At 41.2% G+C, this 16685-nt stretch overlaps 2 protein-coding genes across 2 annotated transcripts; one reads left to right on the top strand and one right to left on the bottom strand.

Annotated features, from left to right (window-relative positions):
- Positions 1–1134: 1134 nt before the first annotated feature.
- On the bottom strand, positions 1135–2299 carry LOC126912952 (prefoldin subunit 2). The gene is made up of 2 exons (XM_050707548.1): positions 2043–2299; positions 1135–1947 (listed from the first exon to the last, which is right to left on the bottom strand). Exons 1-2 carry the CDS (start codon positions 2180–2182, stop codon positions 1656–1658), a joined length of 432 nt encoding a protein of 143 aa, XP_050563505.1. The 5' UTR covers positions 2183–2299; the 3' UTR covers positions 1135–1655.
- A 1340-nt stretch (positions 2300–3639) lies between these two features.
- LOC126912935 (exocyst complex component 1) lies at positions 3640–16359 on the top strand. Its single transcript, XM_050707465.1, is given in 13 exon segments — positions 3640–3810; positions 3911–3977; positions 7447–8004; positions 10031–10198; positions 10266–10382; positions 10459–10539; positions 10637–10791; positions 10885–10972; positions 10975–11094; positions 11539–11895; positions 11967–12078; positions 13305–13429; positions 15358–16359. Coding segments are annotated over 12 exon segments (2046 nt in total). The 5' UTR covers positions 3640–3810; position 3911; the 3' UTR covers positions 15457–16359.
- The last annotated feature ends 326 nt before the right edge of the window (positions 16360–16685 follow it).

Below are 16685 nucleotides of genomic sequence, written 5' to 3'. Positions count from 1 at the left end.
CGGTCTGTGGTGATGCGTTTGCGCCCTGTTTTTGGTATATTTTAATGTGATCGGATAGCATAGAATCGCTGAATAACAAATTGCAAGGATCGGCGCGAACATTTCACAGTTTTGGAAATCTCTACTTGTGATTTCCCTTGCTCATGCAGAAGCTGTACCTCCACTTGATTTTCTGAAGAAAGTTCGTTTCGTTTTGGCATATTACAACGATAATACTTATAACATTGAGATAAAATACCAAAAACGCACCTGGATCACGGGATGTTGTCAAAACGAGCGATGGTAGCGAACTGATAAATAAATACAAACATTGCAAAAATCTCATTTTATTACACCTAGGTGTTTTATTCCTAGCTACGGCATAAATCATTGTTTTTAAATCTTTGTAGATAGCCGACAAACAAATACTTCAACAGTAGATTTAGTTTTCTGCCATACTTACCGTGATCGAGCGAAATTTGTAAGGTGCTCAATACTTTTGGCCAAGGCTGTATGTCGCATTTCATCATCACTTTTTTATTTTTGCTAACTTTTCGTCACTGTCAGTAATTTACTGCTACATGCTACCGCGATCTCAACAGCGGTAGCTCAATAGATCTCCTTAATTATTATGGGCCTAGTCGTATTTGGGTCCAATAGATATTTATAAGATGTCATTGTCAGAACTACTCAAAATGGAGAAATAAAACATCCACGCGAAGACCGACATTCACGCGGGCGGAAGCTAGTGTATAAATAAAATTCCACAAAAAATATATATGTAAAAAAGGAAAGCCAAGTTCAATACAAAACCTATGCTGGCTTGTGGGCTTCGCCGCAAAAAGAATGGACATCTAAATGAGTGCCAAGTGTGAGAGAGCCACGCTTCCACATAGTTTCATGTGTTGTATGTTAAATAGGTTTTTAGTTATGGGGGGGTATAAAGCACTGAATGGTTCGTGTAAGACACTTGACGCTGGCCAACCAGTTCCATTGTTTGAACTTGGCTTAGCATACTACCGCATGTCTAGATAATTAACCATGACAACTGACTGCACTGCCTTTGCCTAACTAGAAAGAAAAACAGTTTATTTAAATTTATCTAACTAATTTGAATGTGCTCTTCATCTATCTATAATAAAATAAAACCATAAAAACCATTAAAGCTTCTTTATTTAAGTATTTCACATGAAGTTTTTTTGCTAATAATTTTATTAAAATAAATTTTATTGCATATAAGGAAGTTAAATATTGGGTAAACTCAAATGAAAACATGGCCAATATATCGATCAGCAACAGCAGTCAAAATAAGAAAATATTTTTACTTATTTCCAAAGTGCTTAATTCTTATAATGTTAACAGAAATATAATATTTTTGACCTCACCCTATTTACAACCAAAATGTAAATACAATAATTAACACAAGCAGTTTACTGTAGTAATTAATAAGCACATTGTGATACATTAGTCTTTAATTACCACATCAGCTCCACCTTACACTCGTTCAGTCACCGGACCATTGTGTAATACTTGTTTTACCCACATCTTGATGTCTGGTATATTGTAAAGACGAGTGTAATTGATGAAGCAACAAGTAGTATACATTTCTGTCCCAAATATTGAAACAGAAAGGTTTTAGTACTGTTAGCAATTGATGTTAAATACAATAATTATAATTATCCACTGGCCACTAGCACATTGGACTTGGAGGGCTGCTCTGGCGCAGCCTCAGCCGCAGGACGATCTACTCGCTGAAGGCGAATGTCGTGGCATTCAATATACTCATTAATCTCACGACCTTTTTTGGTAAGTTGTTCTTCCAATGCTTTAAGAGCTTTTGGCAACTGTTCACAGTTGCTTTCTAGTTCAGGCAAAACCTCAGCCACCGTGCGTTCAACTAAAACACCGCCCACCATTCGGAAACATTTTCGTGTTTTGTCCACTCCACGAAGAGTTTCAATGACTATTCTGAAATAAAAATAGGTTGTGATTATTTACAGTTCATTTTATAGTAGGTACGCGAATAATTTATTAATGTAATAACTGTTATTGAAGAGTATTACTTGTGCTCGTTGAGATCCATTTCTAACTCGGATATTTTGTTAGCTAGTTGGCGTTGTTCAGCCCGTAGGTTTTGAAAGCCAGAGAATACTTCTTCGGTAGATTTCGACTTCGCGCTTTTTGAAGCAGCTTTTTGAGACATTGTTTCAATTGTTTATTTCAAAATTAAACTCAATAATTTCCAGATCACAACTAGTATTATAGGTTATTTCACAAATTACGAGAACGAGTCGATTGTGACAGATTATTGACATTTGAATTTTTGAAGTTACAGAATACAAAAGTTATTATGTGACCAAAGAGTATTTTAATAAGTATAGGGGAATGTGACACAGAACATTTGTAGATCATCATAGAAATTCATAGAATTATTCTACCATGGCATCCCAGATCACTATATTATACTAGCTAGAGAGCATGGAATTAATTTAAGTTAACCATTAAACAATTTTTTTCTAGTAGCTATTTAGTTTTGTTTTTTTTTTATAAGTTTTTGTGATTTTAACGAATCTAGGCGGTGTTATATCTGATCTAAGACACTAAGTCCTTTAAAAAATAATAATAACAAATACTCTTAATGAAGCTGAGTCTTATACTTGCCGATTCATTTCGCCATCGACCTACACGACAGCGCACTTCCATCTCTATCATAATATAGATAATTGGCAGACCACAACTGTGCGTTTCTCGCGAAACTTTCTGCCTCGCACAGCAAAACTGTGGAATAAGCTGTCGTCGGCGGTATTTCCGCTACGACCTTCAAACCTTCAAGAAAAAAACCGGCCAAGTGCGAGTCGGACTCGCTCATGAAGGGTTCCGTAACAGCAAGTTGTAAAATAACTTGGTTTTACATAGTGTTTGTATGAACGACAAAGTTATATTTGCGGTTTTTGAAAATGTTTTATTTCTTAAAAACGAATAATGATATCTCATTCAAACCAATTTTCGTTGTTAGTTTCCATTGAAATCTACAGCATATATTTTTTTCAGTTTTCTAACTCTCTTATTTTAAAAGTTAGAGGGGGGGGGACACATTTTTCCACTTTGGAAGCGTCTAACTTTCAAACGATTGATTTTGACGAAAAGTGGTTTTAGGAACCTTAATGTCTTTTTTAAAGACCTATCCATAGCGGATATGTAAGCTGAAAAAAATTTTTTTGAATCAGTTCCTTAAATTTTTAAATTTATTAATTTTTATTCAAAATTAAACTAACAACTATGTAGGCCCAACAGTTTCGGAAATAAATGGCTGTGACATACGGACGGACGGACAGACGGACAGCCATGACGAATCTATAAGGGTTCCGTTTTTTGCCATTTGGCTACGGAACCCTAAAAAGCATACTCCTTTTTAAAAGGTCGGCAACGCACCTGTGACTCCTTTGGTGTTACCGCTTACCATCAGGTGACTCGTTTGCCACCAATTCCATAAAAAAAGAAAAATATATCGATAAGTAATAACCAATAAAAAAAATATATTTATTTATATTAAGAGTCCGGCACACCCCGCCGTCGTCCCCACGGCGTGGAAAGTCGAAGAGAAATTCCCTCGCTCACAAAAAAAAAAAATACGATGCTTCTATTGTCAATGTCATTTATTTGTTAACGTCACGTCAAACGTCAATGTCAAATTGGGATTTACAAAAACAAGATAATTTTTGTTACTATTTGCTAAGATATCAAATAAAATATATGGAAGAGAAGAGATTAAAAATATACCCAATACACTTATGATTGATAAAATATTGTAATTTAGAATACCGCAAACGTGTAAGCATTTAGTGTTATATTACCATTTATATAGTGTTTGTATTTTTATAGTAGCATGTATTTTATTGGGTGATCAACTTAGATTTTGATTATTCGGTAGCATGAAGTACGAAGAAACTTTACAACGAGAATGGGACATCAGTAAGGAACAGCCCTGCGGTGATGTGGTGAGTCAAGTACTTTTTGTTGCACTTGCAACTTGTTTTCAAACAAAAAGCAGCTTTGGAATCCTGAACAAAGTAATGAAACAAGAACCGCCCCCTAAATATGATGCAATTGAGTCCGATGTCACATTGTGACTGCCTAACAAAATACTGTTATTGTTTTTATTTGACTGCAATTTAATGACTGTCAGTGGGTATTGTTAGTGTTTATCAACTAAGCACTTGCATAAATATTAGAAAGCCTCAGATCTCTATTATCCCTTCTTCTCTCTAGGGCATTATAAGAATTTATAACTTTGTTATGTATGACTTACAAACTCTTAATGTATGTGTACCAACATTGTGTGGGTGATACTGTAGTAGAAATGCGCTGGCTGGACAGCCTCAGTCAAAATAAACCTACATGACAAAATAATAAAAATGAAAAAAACTCATAGGGTTGGCCCCAGAGGGATATTAAGAAACACAAACACCACTATTACTTGCACTTCCTATTTATTCACTTTCCCGCTAGGGGCATTGCCTGTACTCAGATGTCGAAAAGACTTTACTAAATTGAGGCAACGAAACCATAGCACAATCTATTTTGATCTTAACTTCATCTATCTAGCAGCATGACAACTCGAATAATAATTTTAATAGCTTATCACATTTCACAACTGGCATTCAATCTATATCCACACAAAATTGAGAACAACACACAAACAGTATCAATACTCAAGAAGTCAGCAGAAGAGAAAGGAGGAGAATCAATAATTAATAATTAGTAGGGGGCAATGAGCACCATTTTTCCTGTGGGTTGTGGGACGCGGTGCCCATTTTCACCGGGTCAAACCCGAGAAGGAGAGTCCTCCCCAAAATTTTTAATAGCTTAAAATAGCATGAACCATGCTCCCACTACTGGTCGGCTCCTATTTTTATATTTTTAAATGTTTTTTTTTTTGTATTTTATAAGTAATATTTAAAAATATTATTTTACAGAAGTTTAAATAAATATATGGAAACAATTCTAATATATAAGTTGATTGTGCTTTGGTTCCGTTACTGCTCTGAACTGGTAACCGTTTTGAATACTAATAACAGTCCTTAAAAACCCACAGTATTTAATTTTTGTCTGTCAAGGCTATGATATGCCAATCTCCTTTAACAGAACATAGTAACATTGCGCCATTTATGGATTCCCATGAAGAATGACTAGATAGTTACCACTAAGACAATGTAGAAAAATTTAATATAAATTTTTGTTGCATTCAAATCCTAAAAGGTCAATGGGCAAAATGTATGGGAAAAAAACCCACGGCGGACAGAAATGAAATTATCAGGATATATGAATAAAATGTGTCTAGTTTATCATGGTAAGGGTCGCTTTCTTGTGGGATGTGGGAGAGTGGAGAAAAATAAACTTTTACATAATTATTTATTTGGCGTGATTAATATCCTTAACATAATTCGCATAGAGCTGAAAAATAGCATAAACGTTAAGTGCACCATTATAAACAAAATGTCAAAAATCCTCATCGATCTCACTTTTGGTAAAAAAATATTCAAGGTTAAAAGGTCAAAATTATGGTTTTTTCAATTTTTCTCGAAAACGGCAAGTTCTATCGTTAAAATATGTTCGACACAGTTGTATATCATACAATTTTCTACAAAAATGGTTTATAATTTTTAGTCTTACGACTTTTCATTCGTGAGATATCACGGTTTTAAATAAATAAATCATAGTTTACATAACTCAATGAGTTTGACTCGCTATCTCCCACGCGATTTTACCTCCTCCTATTGATTGTAGTCAACAAATGGACTATTTAACACAAAAAGAATAATTCGATGCAGGTCAATAGTTCTTGAGATTAGCGTGTTCAAACAAATTCTTCTGCTTTAAATATTAGTACTACTTCCGCATAGTTTTATCTGCTACTCTACTTCTATTAATTGTAGCGAGATGTTTTATAGCGTATAGCCTTTCTCGATACATGGACTTATTCAACACAAAAATAACAATTTGGTGCGAACCAGTAGTTCTAGACATTAGTGCGTTCAAACAAACTCTTCAGCTTCAAATAATAGTAAAACTCCCGCTCGGTCTCATCCGCTGCTCGGCCCCTGTTGACCGTCGCGTAATATTTTATAGCTTAACCTTCCTCGATAAGTAGACTATCCAAAACCAAAAAAAAAATCGCAGTATTAGTTCTGGAGATTAGCGCGTAAGTACCACTCCCGCGGTTTTACTCGCTGCTCGGCTCCTAGTATATCATCATAGCGTGATGTTTTATAGCCTATAAGCTTCCTGGATGAATGGATTATTCAATACAATATAATAATGGTCTACAAGTACTGAGCAGAGCGATTGAAACAGCGCCGGAATACTTAGTAACTTAATATATAAGCTAAAGAGTTTGTATCTTTGAACGAGCACACCTCCAGAACTACAACATCGAATCGAATTATTGCTTTTGTGTTTGATAGTCCATTAATTATTGAGGTAGGTTATAATTAATGAAACATTAGGCTATGCTTAATAGAAGGCCAGTATCGATTGAAACTGCGGAAAAGTAGTACTAATATTTTAAGCTGAAGAATTTATAGAACACGCTAATCTCCAGAACTAGTAGTCCGAATCGAAGTGTTTTTTTTTTGTTAGTTAGTCCATTTATCGAATTATGCTATAAGCTATAAAACATAATGCTACCTACAATTAATAGGAGCCGAGCAGCAGTAAAACCCTGCGAGTATTATATAAAATACGTTTTATTTCATTAAAACCGCGATATCTCACGAATGGACAGTCGTAAGGGTAAAAGTGATGAACCATTTTTGTAAAAAATTGTAAGATCTACAACTCTGTTGAACATATTTGTACGATAAAACTTGTCCTTTTCGAGAAAAATAGAAAAAACCGTAATTTTGACCTTTTGACCTTGAATATTTCATTTGGTAAAAGTCTAATCGATGGGGATTTTTGACATTTTGTTTATAATCATGTAGTTAACATCTATGCCAATTTTCAGCTTCATTAATCGATTTGGGAAGTATGTCAAAGTTGCGACTTAATTTCGTCTATTTTTGGTTCTAACTTTTTTGTCCCATGGATTAAAAAAAAATTATCATACCTAATGTTAAATAAATTTATACTCTTTCATTTGATATCATTTTCATTCGTGTCCGCGACCGGGTCGGATTCCGCCCAATGACCTTTGTCATGAAAAGTCTTTACTTAGCAATGATCTGGCCTTTCCTAGGATTATACAAAAGATATCACTATGTCATATGAGAGCTGGGTAATCTAATTCTATATATTTTGTGCTGTCCTGTGTGCTGTTTACATAAACAAATAAATAAATGTTATTCATGTCGATATAGTTAAGGCTAGTGACTGACAGCCCCCAGTAACTGAAACTACCCACTTTGATTGATTTTGAAGTTGGTTATACGTATACTTATATAAATATATTTTTTAAATGAAACGAAGAGTGGTGACGATGTGACCCCGTCGGATGCGGCGCTGGGTGCGCTGCTAGAGGACGCCGAGCCCGCCGACGCGGATGCAGAGCGACGCGTGCGGCGCCTCGGGAGCCGACTCGCGCGCCTCGACGCACTCAACGTCGCCGGCATGCTGGCCGCCGCCACCGAGAGCGGGGGCGCCGGCGCCGCGCTGGCTGAGCGCCTGGAGGCGGGGCTGGGCGCGGGCGCGGCGCTGGCGCAGCGCTTGCGGCGCTACGACGCGCTGGCCCGCGCCGCGCCCGCCGCGCCGCACGCTCGCTCGGACGCAGCGCGCGCCGACTCCAACGCGCGTCTGTTGCTGGCGGAGCTGGGGGAACTGTTCGGCTGGCTCGACGCGGCTCCGCTGCGGGACTTAGATTCGTTGACGGAGGTGGCGCTGACGTCCAACGAAGGCCGCGCGCAGGCGCTGGCGGCGGCCGAAGCACTCCGCACGGCGCTGCGGGCCGAGGCCAGTGCGCCCGCGTCGCGCCGCCGCCTCGCCGCAGTGCGCGAGCGACTCCGCCGCCTCACGCGCGCGCGTGACCAGGTAATATTATGTTTTAGAACGCAGTATTGGCTACATACGTAAACGTATGAATAATCCACAAAAGCATTCAAAGCATAAGTATCTCACTGCCAACCCGCTTTGAGTAAGGGTCGTCGCGTCGTCGTCAAAAAGCAACGCGATGCTGCGCACACGACTTAACACGTTGCACAATGAACTTTATTCTCGATAACGACGGCCTTCGCAGTGATGACACCCGGGCGTTTCGAACTTAACCTCGATCTGTTTACTAGTGTGAATTCGGCTAAAAGTGCTTAAGCTTAATTTTAAGCAGCAATAAAATAATGAGTTTCCTGAAAAAACGTCTCTCTTTGCTTGGAATCATAGTGTCTGCATTGTGTACTGTTATATTTTATATCTTTACAACATCTTTTTAAATTACTACAGTAGGTACTCACACACTATTATTTTTTCCCAAATTATATACCTACGTGGGGACTAGTAATTGGCTGAATGATACCTGCGCGTGTTGTTATTTTTATCTGTTTTATTTGTTATTTGCCTTCTATTAAGTCCTCCATGAACATACATACCTACATACATATCGTCACGCCTTTAATCCTCGAAGGGGTAGGCCGAGTCGCACATTATGGCACGTAATGCCACTGTCACACAATAATGTCCACCCACTTGTCACAATAATTATGTTGTAACTCCCATGTAATAGGTGGTGAGCTTTTTACCATATACCGGGCTCATTTCCAGACTCCGTGCTACTACTGAGAAATTTTCGAAAAACCGAAAAAAGCCCAGCAGTAGGTAAATAAATGATAAATGATATTTATTTTGCAAATAGGTTATAAAATAACACTTTTACACGTCAATCTTTTAAATAACTAGATGAGGCCGGCATTTCCTATCCGACTACTCTGAGAAGAAATGCCGAAACAAACTCAGAGGTCATAGTCTCTTTTAAAGTCCAGACAAAATCAATTAAAGATGTCGGAGAACCGTGCAAGTTGATTCTGTAGTGGTCTTTTGAAGAAAGAACCACAGCAGTTTGAGCGGACCTGTTCAGATGGCAGCACGCATGTGTCAGTTTACAATCAGCTCAGCTGACGGCTGTTGCTGAATGATCCGACGAACAACACCAACCAAAAGAACATTTGGGTAGGCCACACAAATGCTCAAACTGTCAGAATATAATTTACTAAAAATAAAATGACTAGCAAAAGTCTCACACGGTCCTCAAACTAACAATTTTAAAAGGAAATATAAAAATATAAAAGGAAAAAAAATATATATATAAAACAATGTCAAATTATGTTAATGTCAAATTGTATAAAAAATGTAACTATATGTTACCAACATGTCAGCAAGACCTGTGTGGACATTATAGCAGTTCATTCCCAAGCCTGACTATCCTCCAAGTAGTCTTTTATTTTATAAAAAGCTTTACTACAAAGTTTTTCTTTAATAACATTTTTAAATTTACCTAGGTTTAAACTTTGAATATGGCTGGGAACTTTATTGTAAAAGCGTATACATTGACATCTAAACGAACCGCTTATTTTCTTAAGTCTAGTAGTAGGAACAATATATTTATTTTTATTTCTAGTGTTGATATTGTGTATATCACTGTACTTTTTGAATAATTTTATGTTTTTATGAGCATACACTATATTTTCATAGATATATTGCTCGACTCGTACTTCGCCCGACCCGGGAATCTAACCCGAGACCTCTCCTCTCCTCGAGCCCGGCAGTCGCACTTGCAACCACTCCTCCATGAATTATAAATAAATAAATAAAATATATATGTAAAGTTGTTTTTTGAGTCGGTCCCGCGTCTCGGTGTGAGCTGATCCTGAGCTTGATGATTAGTGTTCTTAGCTTACCCAACAGTGGAACCGTTACAAGTCACTGGTGATGTTTCTAGTTCCATACTTACCAACCCCACAGGTTGCTTATCTTTAGCAGAATTAATCCTTTCAGTTGAATAGTTGTAGCCACTAGCACCGTCCCCACGGGGTAGACAAGCGATAATCGGTAAGTGCGTTGTGCACAGTTAGCGGCGGCGCTGGCGCGGCACCTGAACAACGCGCTGATCCACCTCGGCAACGAGGCGGCGCACGAGTCCCGCGCGCACCGCCACCACGCCGAGCTGCTGCCCTACGCGCCCTTCATGCGCTGGCTCAAGGACATGGACGAGAAGGCGTTCGACGCGCTGGCCAAGGTACGTCTGTGCATAGTGTACAGTGAGCGCGCCGTGTGCGAGTGTACACAGTGTAGAGTGTGTGCAGGTGTACGTGGGCACGTGGGCGCGCGTGTACGAGCGCGAGCTGCGCGCGGCGTGCGAGGCGGCGCGGGCCGCGCTGGCCGCTTCGCCCCCGGACCGTGCGGAGGAGCCGCTGGACAACGTGAGTGAGGCCGAGCCGTGCCATCTGATAGACCATTTTTTTATCTATTGTTTCTTATCCGATTTTTATTTTACAGGTTTTAAGTTTGGTCGAGAGTTTGTGCAACGCAGAGCAAGACTTTTGTACGCAATTCTTCTTTTTGGACATCGACGTTAAGGTAATGTCAGTCGGTGTGAAGGCCGGTTTCCGCCAATTCGTCCGTGACTACGTACACACACAAACGCATACGTAACGAGGTACGACAATGACGTCAGGGCGACGGCAGCGACGGCGAGCGGAGCGAGGGCGGGGAGCGGGGCGAGGCGCGGCGCGGCGCCACCGAGACGCGGCGCTTCATGTGCGAGCTGTTCCCCGCGCTCGAGGCCGAGCTCGTCGCGCTCGTGCAGCAGCTGGAGCGACACGACCCCTAGTGAGTACAGTGCCGGGGCTAGTGCCGGCGACCAGTGCCGGGGACTAGTGCCGGGCGAGCGAGGCGGGGCCTGCAGTGCGGCGTGTGTTGCAGTGGCGCCATGCGCGCGCTGGCGTGCGTGGGGCGCCGCGTGCTGGGCGCGGGCGCGGAAGGGGCGCGCCTGCAGGCGGGAGCGCGGCCGGGGGCGCGGGCGAGGCGCGGTGGGCGCGCGCGGCGCTGGCGGGGGTGGCGGTGGCGGCCAAGCGCGGCGCGGACCGCTGCGTGGCGGAGCGACTGGCGGCGCTGCCCGACGCCGTCAAGCAGGTATGGGTGTATGTTATGTATAGCCAGTGATAAAACTGCTATCACAGAATCACAAAAAAGAAAAAAATATGTAGAAATCGCACATTATTATGTCTAAAAAATGTATTAAATTATCTAATATGTAGTAAAACCAGAGCCAGCTCAAAGTGCCCGAACCAAAATCAGTGTATAGGTAGCAAATCCTTGAACTTAGCTGTTTAAAAATACATAATGTTACAATGCGGACTACAGTACTTTTGCTCACTCGACGGCCTTCGTGTGGACCTGTGTTTTTTGAGCTCCGGAATTTGTTCCCGTCAACGAATTAATTGAACGATATATTTTGCCATTTTGAAAACCTAACCTACGCTCGATAACGACGTCAGATAAACTACAGCACTACGATTCGGAACGTAATCGCGCGAGTCGAGTCCGGATCGAGTGACGGTAGAGGTATGCCCGCAGGCGGCCAAGAAGCCCAAGTGCGGGCTGCTGAGCTTCCTGCAGGAGTTCGAGGCGCTGAGCGGCGCGTGCGAGCGGATCTTCGCGGCCAGCGGGCGGCGCGCCGACCTGGAGCGCTGGTACGTGTCGCTGGCCGGCGCCATGCTGGCGGCCGTGGCGCACGCCGCGCACCCGCGCACGCCGCGCGCCGTGCTGCACCTGGAGAACTACCACCGCCTGCACGCGCTGCTGTCCGCGCTGCGCGTGCCCGCGCTCGAGGCGCTGCGCCGCGAGTGCCGCGCGCGCTACTCCGACGCGCTGCGCGCCTACGTCACGCAGTACTTCGGCCGCCCGCTCGAGAAGCTCACGCAGTTCTTCGAGGTGAGCGCGAGGGTCCATGCGTGACGGTCCGTGCGTGACGGTGGCGACGTGACAGTGGCGGCGTGTTGCAGGGCGTGTCGGAGGCGGTGGCGCAGGGCGTGCGCGAGGACGAGGTGTGCTACCGCGCCGCCTTCAGCAAGCACGAGCTGCGCCGCGTGCTGGCCATGTACCCGGCGCACGAGGGTGAGTGTAATGCCTGCAGTACTATCTATTACAAATGTTGCAATGTCTAGTCTTAAGCACTATAATAATTCTGTGACCATCATAATAGGATGGTGGATTATGTACACTTATACCTTATGCGCTATAACAAGGTGCGGCTGACAGATTCAGCAACGTTTCGTATCACTCTTGAAAGTTGCTGCGATTTAAAAATTATGGCTTAATATTTTAGCTGTATCACATTCGTATTATGTTAAATCATTCGGAAGCGTAGTTAATTAAATTAAAACCAACCGGAATGTTCTAGTATTTAATTAAAATCTAATGAAATGAAAAATAAAGTAAAGTGTTATGCGTATAACGTAAAGCCATAGTCGTGTTTAGTGATGGGATGTACGGCTACGATGGATAGGTAGTCGATGTTTTTTTAGAATAAAAAACGAAAATCGTGTGTCGTTCAATTATCATTCTTAAAAAACCTTTAATTATGTGGGTAAATCTACTGTAGACGCGGCTCTCTCTGCCCAAACCACAGTGACATTATCTGAGCAGAAATGTGTAGAAAAATGCCTTTTTCTAGACATTTCCGGCGCCATTGATAATGCGTGGTGGTACTTAATCTAACATATACAAACTAATATACCCTTGTTTTCTTCACGGTTCTGGAAAACTGAAACTCTGAAACACCTCAGGGCTCGGTCATAATTTTTTTTTTTTAACTAAATAAAAAAATTATAGAGAATTAAATGTATGCTGCGAGTATCGATAGCGATAAAAAAAGATTTTTCTAATGTCCATCCCTAAAGAGAGACGTCAACGTCATACTGGCATCTGTCAGCCGCACCTTGTTACAGCGCATTAGGTATAGTTGCAATAAGCGCTTTGACTTATCTCGGTATGGTGTCGACTCGCACGAGAATGTAATGTCGAGGTCCCAAACAGTGCGCTTGCAATACTTATCCAATACCACTCTGACCACTCAACTAAATGGCAGGCAACATCTATCGTTTTTATATCGTAAGTATGAATTGTAAAACATTTGAAGACAAAGTCAAATCATTTATTCCAATATTAAACCATAAATACTTAGGTACTTTTGAAACTTTAACAAATAAAGAAATAAATAATAGTCTATCAGTGAAGCTAGGTGCTTGTTCCAAAGTGTACCTTCGAGAAGAACTCCAAAGAAACTCCAATCGTTACTGTTTAGAAAATATATGTTTGTAATGAATAATATGTATGTACAGTCCGCAAGTCCCTGCACCGCCTGTACCGCACGGTGGAGAAGCACCTGAGCGAGGAGGGCGGCCTGCTGCAGGTGGTGTGGCGCGCCATGCAGGAGGAGTTCATCGCGCAACATGTCGCGCTGCAGGTCGGCACCGTTACCTTACCTACTGCAGTACGTTCACCGCGCCACCGCGGGAACTGGCAACTGCTTAGTTTCATCTCACAAAATATCAGGTCAACTCTGACAGTTGCCAAAATTTGTGTAGGAGGTTGCTGTTTATGCCCGAGTATAAGTTATGACTTATACTATACTCGTACTTATACTATAACTCTATGGAGTTCGAATTATTCGAATTACCGGAGAGCGTGAGACTCTATGGAGCATTGACGAATTAATGATATTAAGACAAAAGCGATTTTTTTAAGATTTTAATCCAAAGCATATACCCACAATAATATTAAAAGTTCGATACTTACATTATAAGTCGTGGCTAGAGAATACAATCCCGAGCATGTTTTTCAATCCCGGGATTACGGGATTTTAAATGTGTAATCCCGGGATCCCGGGGCTATCACGGGATTAGACTTTGTGGTTTCTAATTGGACTCAAATGAAAACAGAACTTGAGTTATTTAAAAAAAAGATTTTAATATCGTTGCACAATATAAATCACATCACAACACAATACAGTACGAAACGAAAATTGACAAAACAATCAAAATACTTTTGCAAGAAATTTAAAAGACAACACAACAAAACTAATTAGAATTTCGAAAATACAATCGCAGGAATATCAAAGCATCCAACGTTTCACTTCCAAGCCTGCTTCGTAGTTTATTGCCAATATAAGCAGCAGCTGAAAACGCTCGCTCAGGTTCTACGCTGGTTGGAGGAATAGACATTAGATATTTATTTGCTATTTCTAAGTGATATCCACGAGTTCCTCCATTTTCGAACAGGCTCATTTCACGTCTAATACTATTTGCCAACCCTGATTCATTTTGTATTTGTACTTTAGGATCTGGGGAATTCATACTCTTATCAATTTCCAGCTGTAACTTTTCCTTTAATGTCAATCCTAAAAATCCCGAGATTAGCCAAGTACAGTCCCGGGATTTTCGGGACAAGAAAACGGCCGGGATCCCGGGATCCCGAGATTCGGGATCCCGGGATTGTATTCTCTAGTCGTGGCGCAATGGCCACCAAGCGGCTGTAAGCATTAGGCGACACACGCGACATAAGCGATAATGTGGCTCTAACCATAGTCAATGTATGAAACGGATTGGATTCTGGCCCGCCACGACACAAGGGTCAGACAAATATTTTCATATAAATTAAACAGATATATGATTCGATTTTGATTTAATATCACTTTGAACGCCATGGAGGATAACTTGTATGCCGCTATAGCGGAGAATTTGCCCTTTAACAGTTTTCCTGTCGGCAGAAAAAGGCTTAATAGTTTATAATACAAGTATACAAAGTCTTTTGAATGTACCTATAGTAAAGTATAGCCGTTTATTTAAACAGCATTTTTATAATATAAAGATAAGTAACATGTACTTAAGTGTGGGAGAGCCATGCTTCGGCACGAATGGGCCGGCTCGACTGGAGTGATACCACGGCCTCACAGAAGACCGACGTGAAACAACGCTTGCGTTGTGTTTCGTTGTGTGAGGTTACCAGAGGCCCAATTCCCTTCCCAATCTTCCCCATCCCCATTCCCGAACAACAACCCTTAAATTCCTAACTCCCAAAAAGCCGGTAACGCACTTGTAATGTCTCTGGTGTTTCAAGTGTCCATGGGCGGCGGCGATTGCTTAACATCAGGTAATACGTCTGCTCGATTACCGGCATGTCTCATAAAAAAAGTGTTTTCTTTAAACTTTTAAAGAAAACACATTTTTTATACTTTATAGTGTTTGGCCACCATGTCGCCTACCTCAATTATATTAGCTTCTTTTAACTAGATTTTAAGGTATTAATGTCGATCTTTCTGTTTGCAATTATTTTAATTTGTTTTTTATTGATTGTTGTTTGGTATAAAAATAATGAAGAGAAATCCCCCTGCAGGCGCGTATAGCGGCGTGCTACCCGGCGGCCGGGCTGACGCTGCCGCTGACGACGCAGCACATACTGGACGCGTTCTCAGACATCGCGCGCGAGCACTGACGCAGTTTGCCCTGTGTAATTGTATACGGAACCTTTACAAACTGCATATAATTTCAATTGACTCATTCAGATGTTTTATCAAGTCTTCATTGTATAGAAATTCTTAAAATCCAGTTAGGTATTAAGTATCGTATTAATCCAAACATAGTTACAAATCTATAAAGGTACGCTATGTCAAGGTTGAAAGGCTAATTTATACAAAATACTTATGTTCATATTTACATCTGTGAAAGTGAATAATCAAAGATTACATATTGATAAACTTGTTAAAGCTGAAAGAATAATGTATACTTGCTGTGATATTTGTATATTAATGAGTAATGTCAATAAAACAAGATTTGAGCCATATTTGCTTCAGGTAGAACATTCATGGACGGCCTTGTTTTGCTCGGTGATGAAACTGAGAAGTGAGGAGATGCATAAATACTTAGGTCTGCATCAGACCACTTACAGGTGCGCAGATCATAGTCTGGGCTTATTACGAGTATGGGAGGGCCATGCTTCGGCACGAATGGGTCGGCTCGTCCAGAGTGATACCACGGCCTCTCAGAAAACGAGGTGAAACACCGTGTCGTTTCGTCTTGTGAGTGAGGTTTCCGCAGGCCCAAATACCTCCCCTGCACAATCCCCGAATCCTCATTAATTCTGAAATTCCTAACAAGACCGACAACGTACGTGTAACGGCACAGGTGTTTCGGGTGTCCACAAGCGCAGCTGATTGATTACCATCAAGTGATCTGTCTGCTGGTTTACCGGCTTATCCCGTAAAAAAAAGAATAACGAGCAAAAGGTTTGTGCTCAGGTATCAAAGTGAGGTCACTACATTATTTGCTTTGTTAAGTTTTATAAACATGTATTATTTATTTATTTTTGTAATAAAGTGGTCATGTATTATACAATACATTCCAAACTAGTCTTGATTCAATTCCTTTCCCTTTGTATAAATACAACGCGTTTCATGTGACGCGCATTATTGAAATAGTTGACGATGTTTGTGTTGTGTGTATTGATGCGCACGCGCTATATTTTTGTCGTGAGGTTTCACATTTATATGCTCAGTTCATAGTATTACTTAGCTTCACAATCACATGCGACTCATAATAAAACGTAGCGTGCAAACTGTGTGTACAGTGGCATTGCGTGCCATAATACGCCAACCGTCTCCGTCGGTTTACTACGACGCGTAGTCACTGCGGGCGGCGCGGACGGCGGCGGGTCATTGGAACACA

This window comes from Spodoptera frugiperda, chromosome 31 (genome assembly GCF_023101765.2).
Source record: "Spodoptera frugiperda isolate SF20-4 chromosome 31, AGI-APGP_CSIRO_Sfru_2.0, whole genome shotgun sequence".
NCBI lineage: Eukaryota > Metazoa > Arthropoda > Insecta > Lepidoptera > Noctuidae > Spodoptera > Spodoptera frugiperda.
Note: the sequence above shows the minus strand (reverse complement) of the source record. Positions and strands in the feature narration are given on the sequence as shown.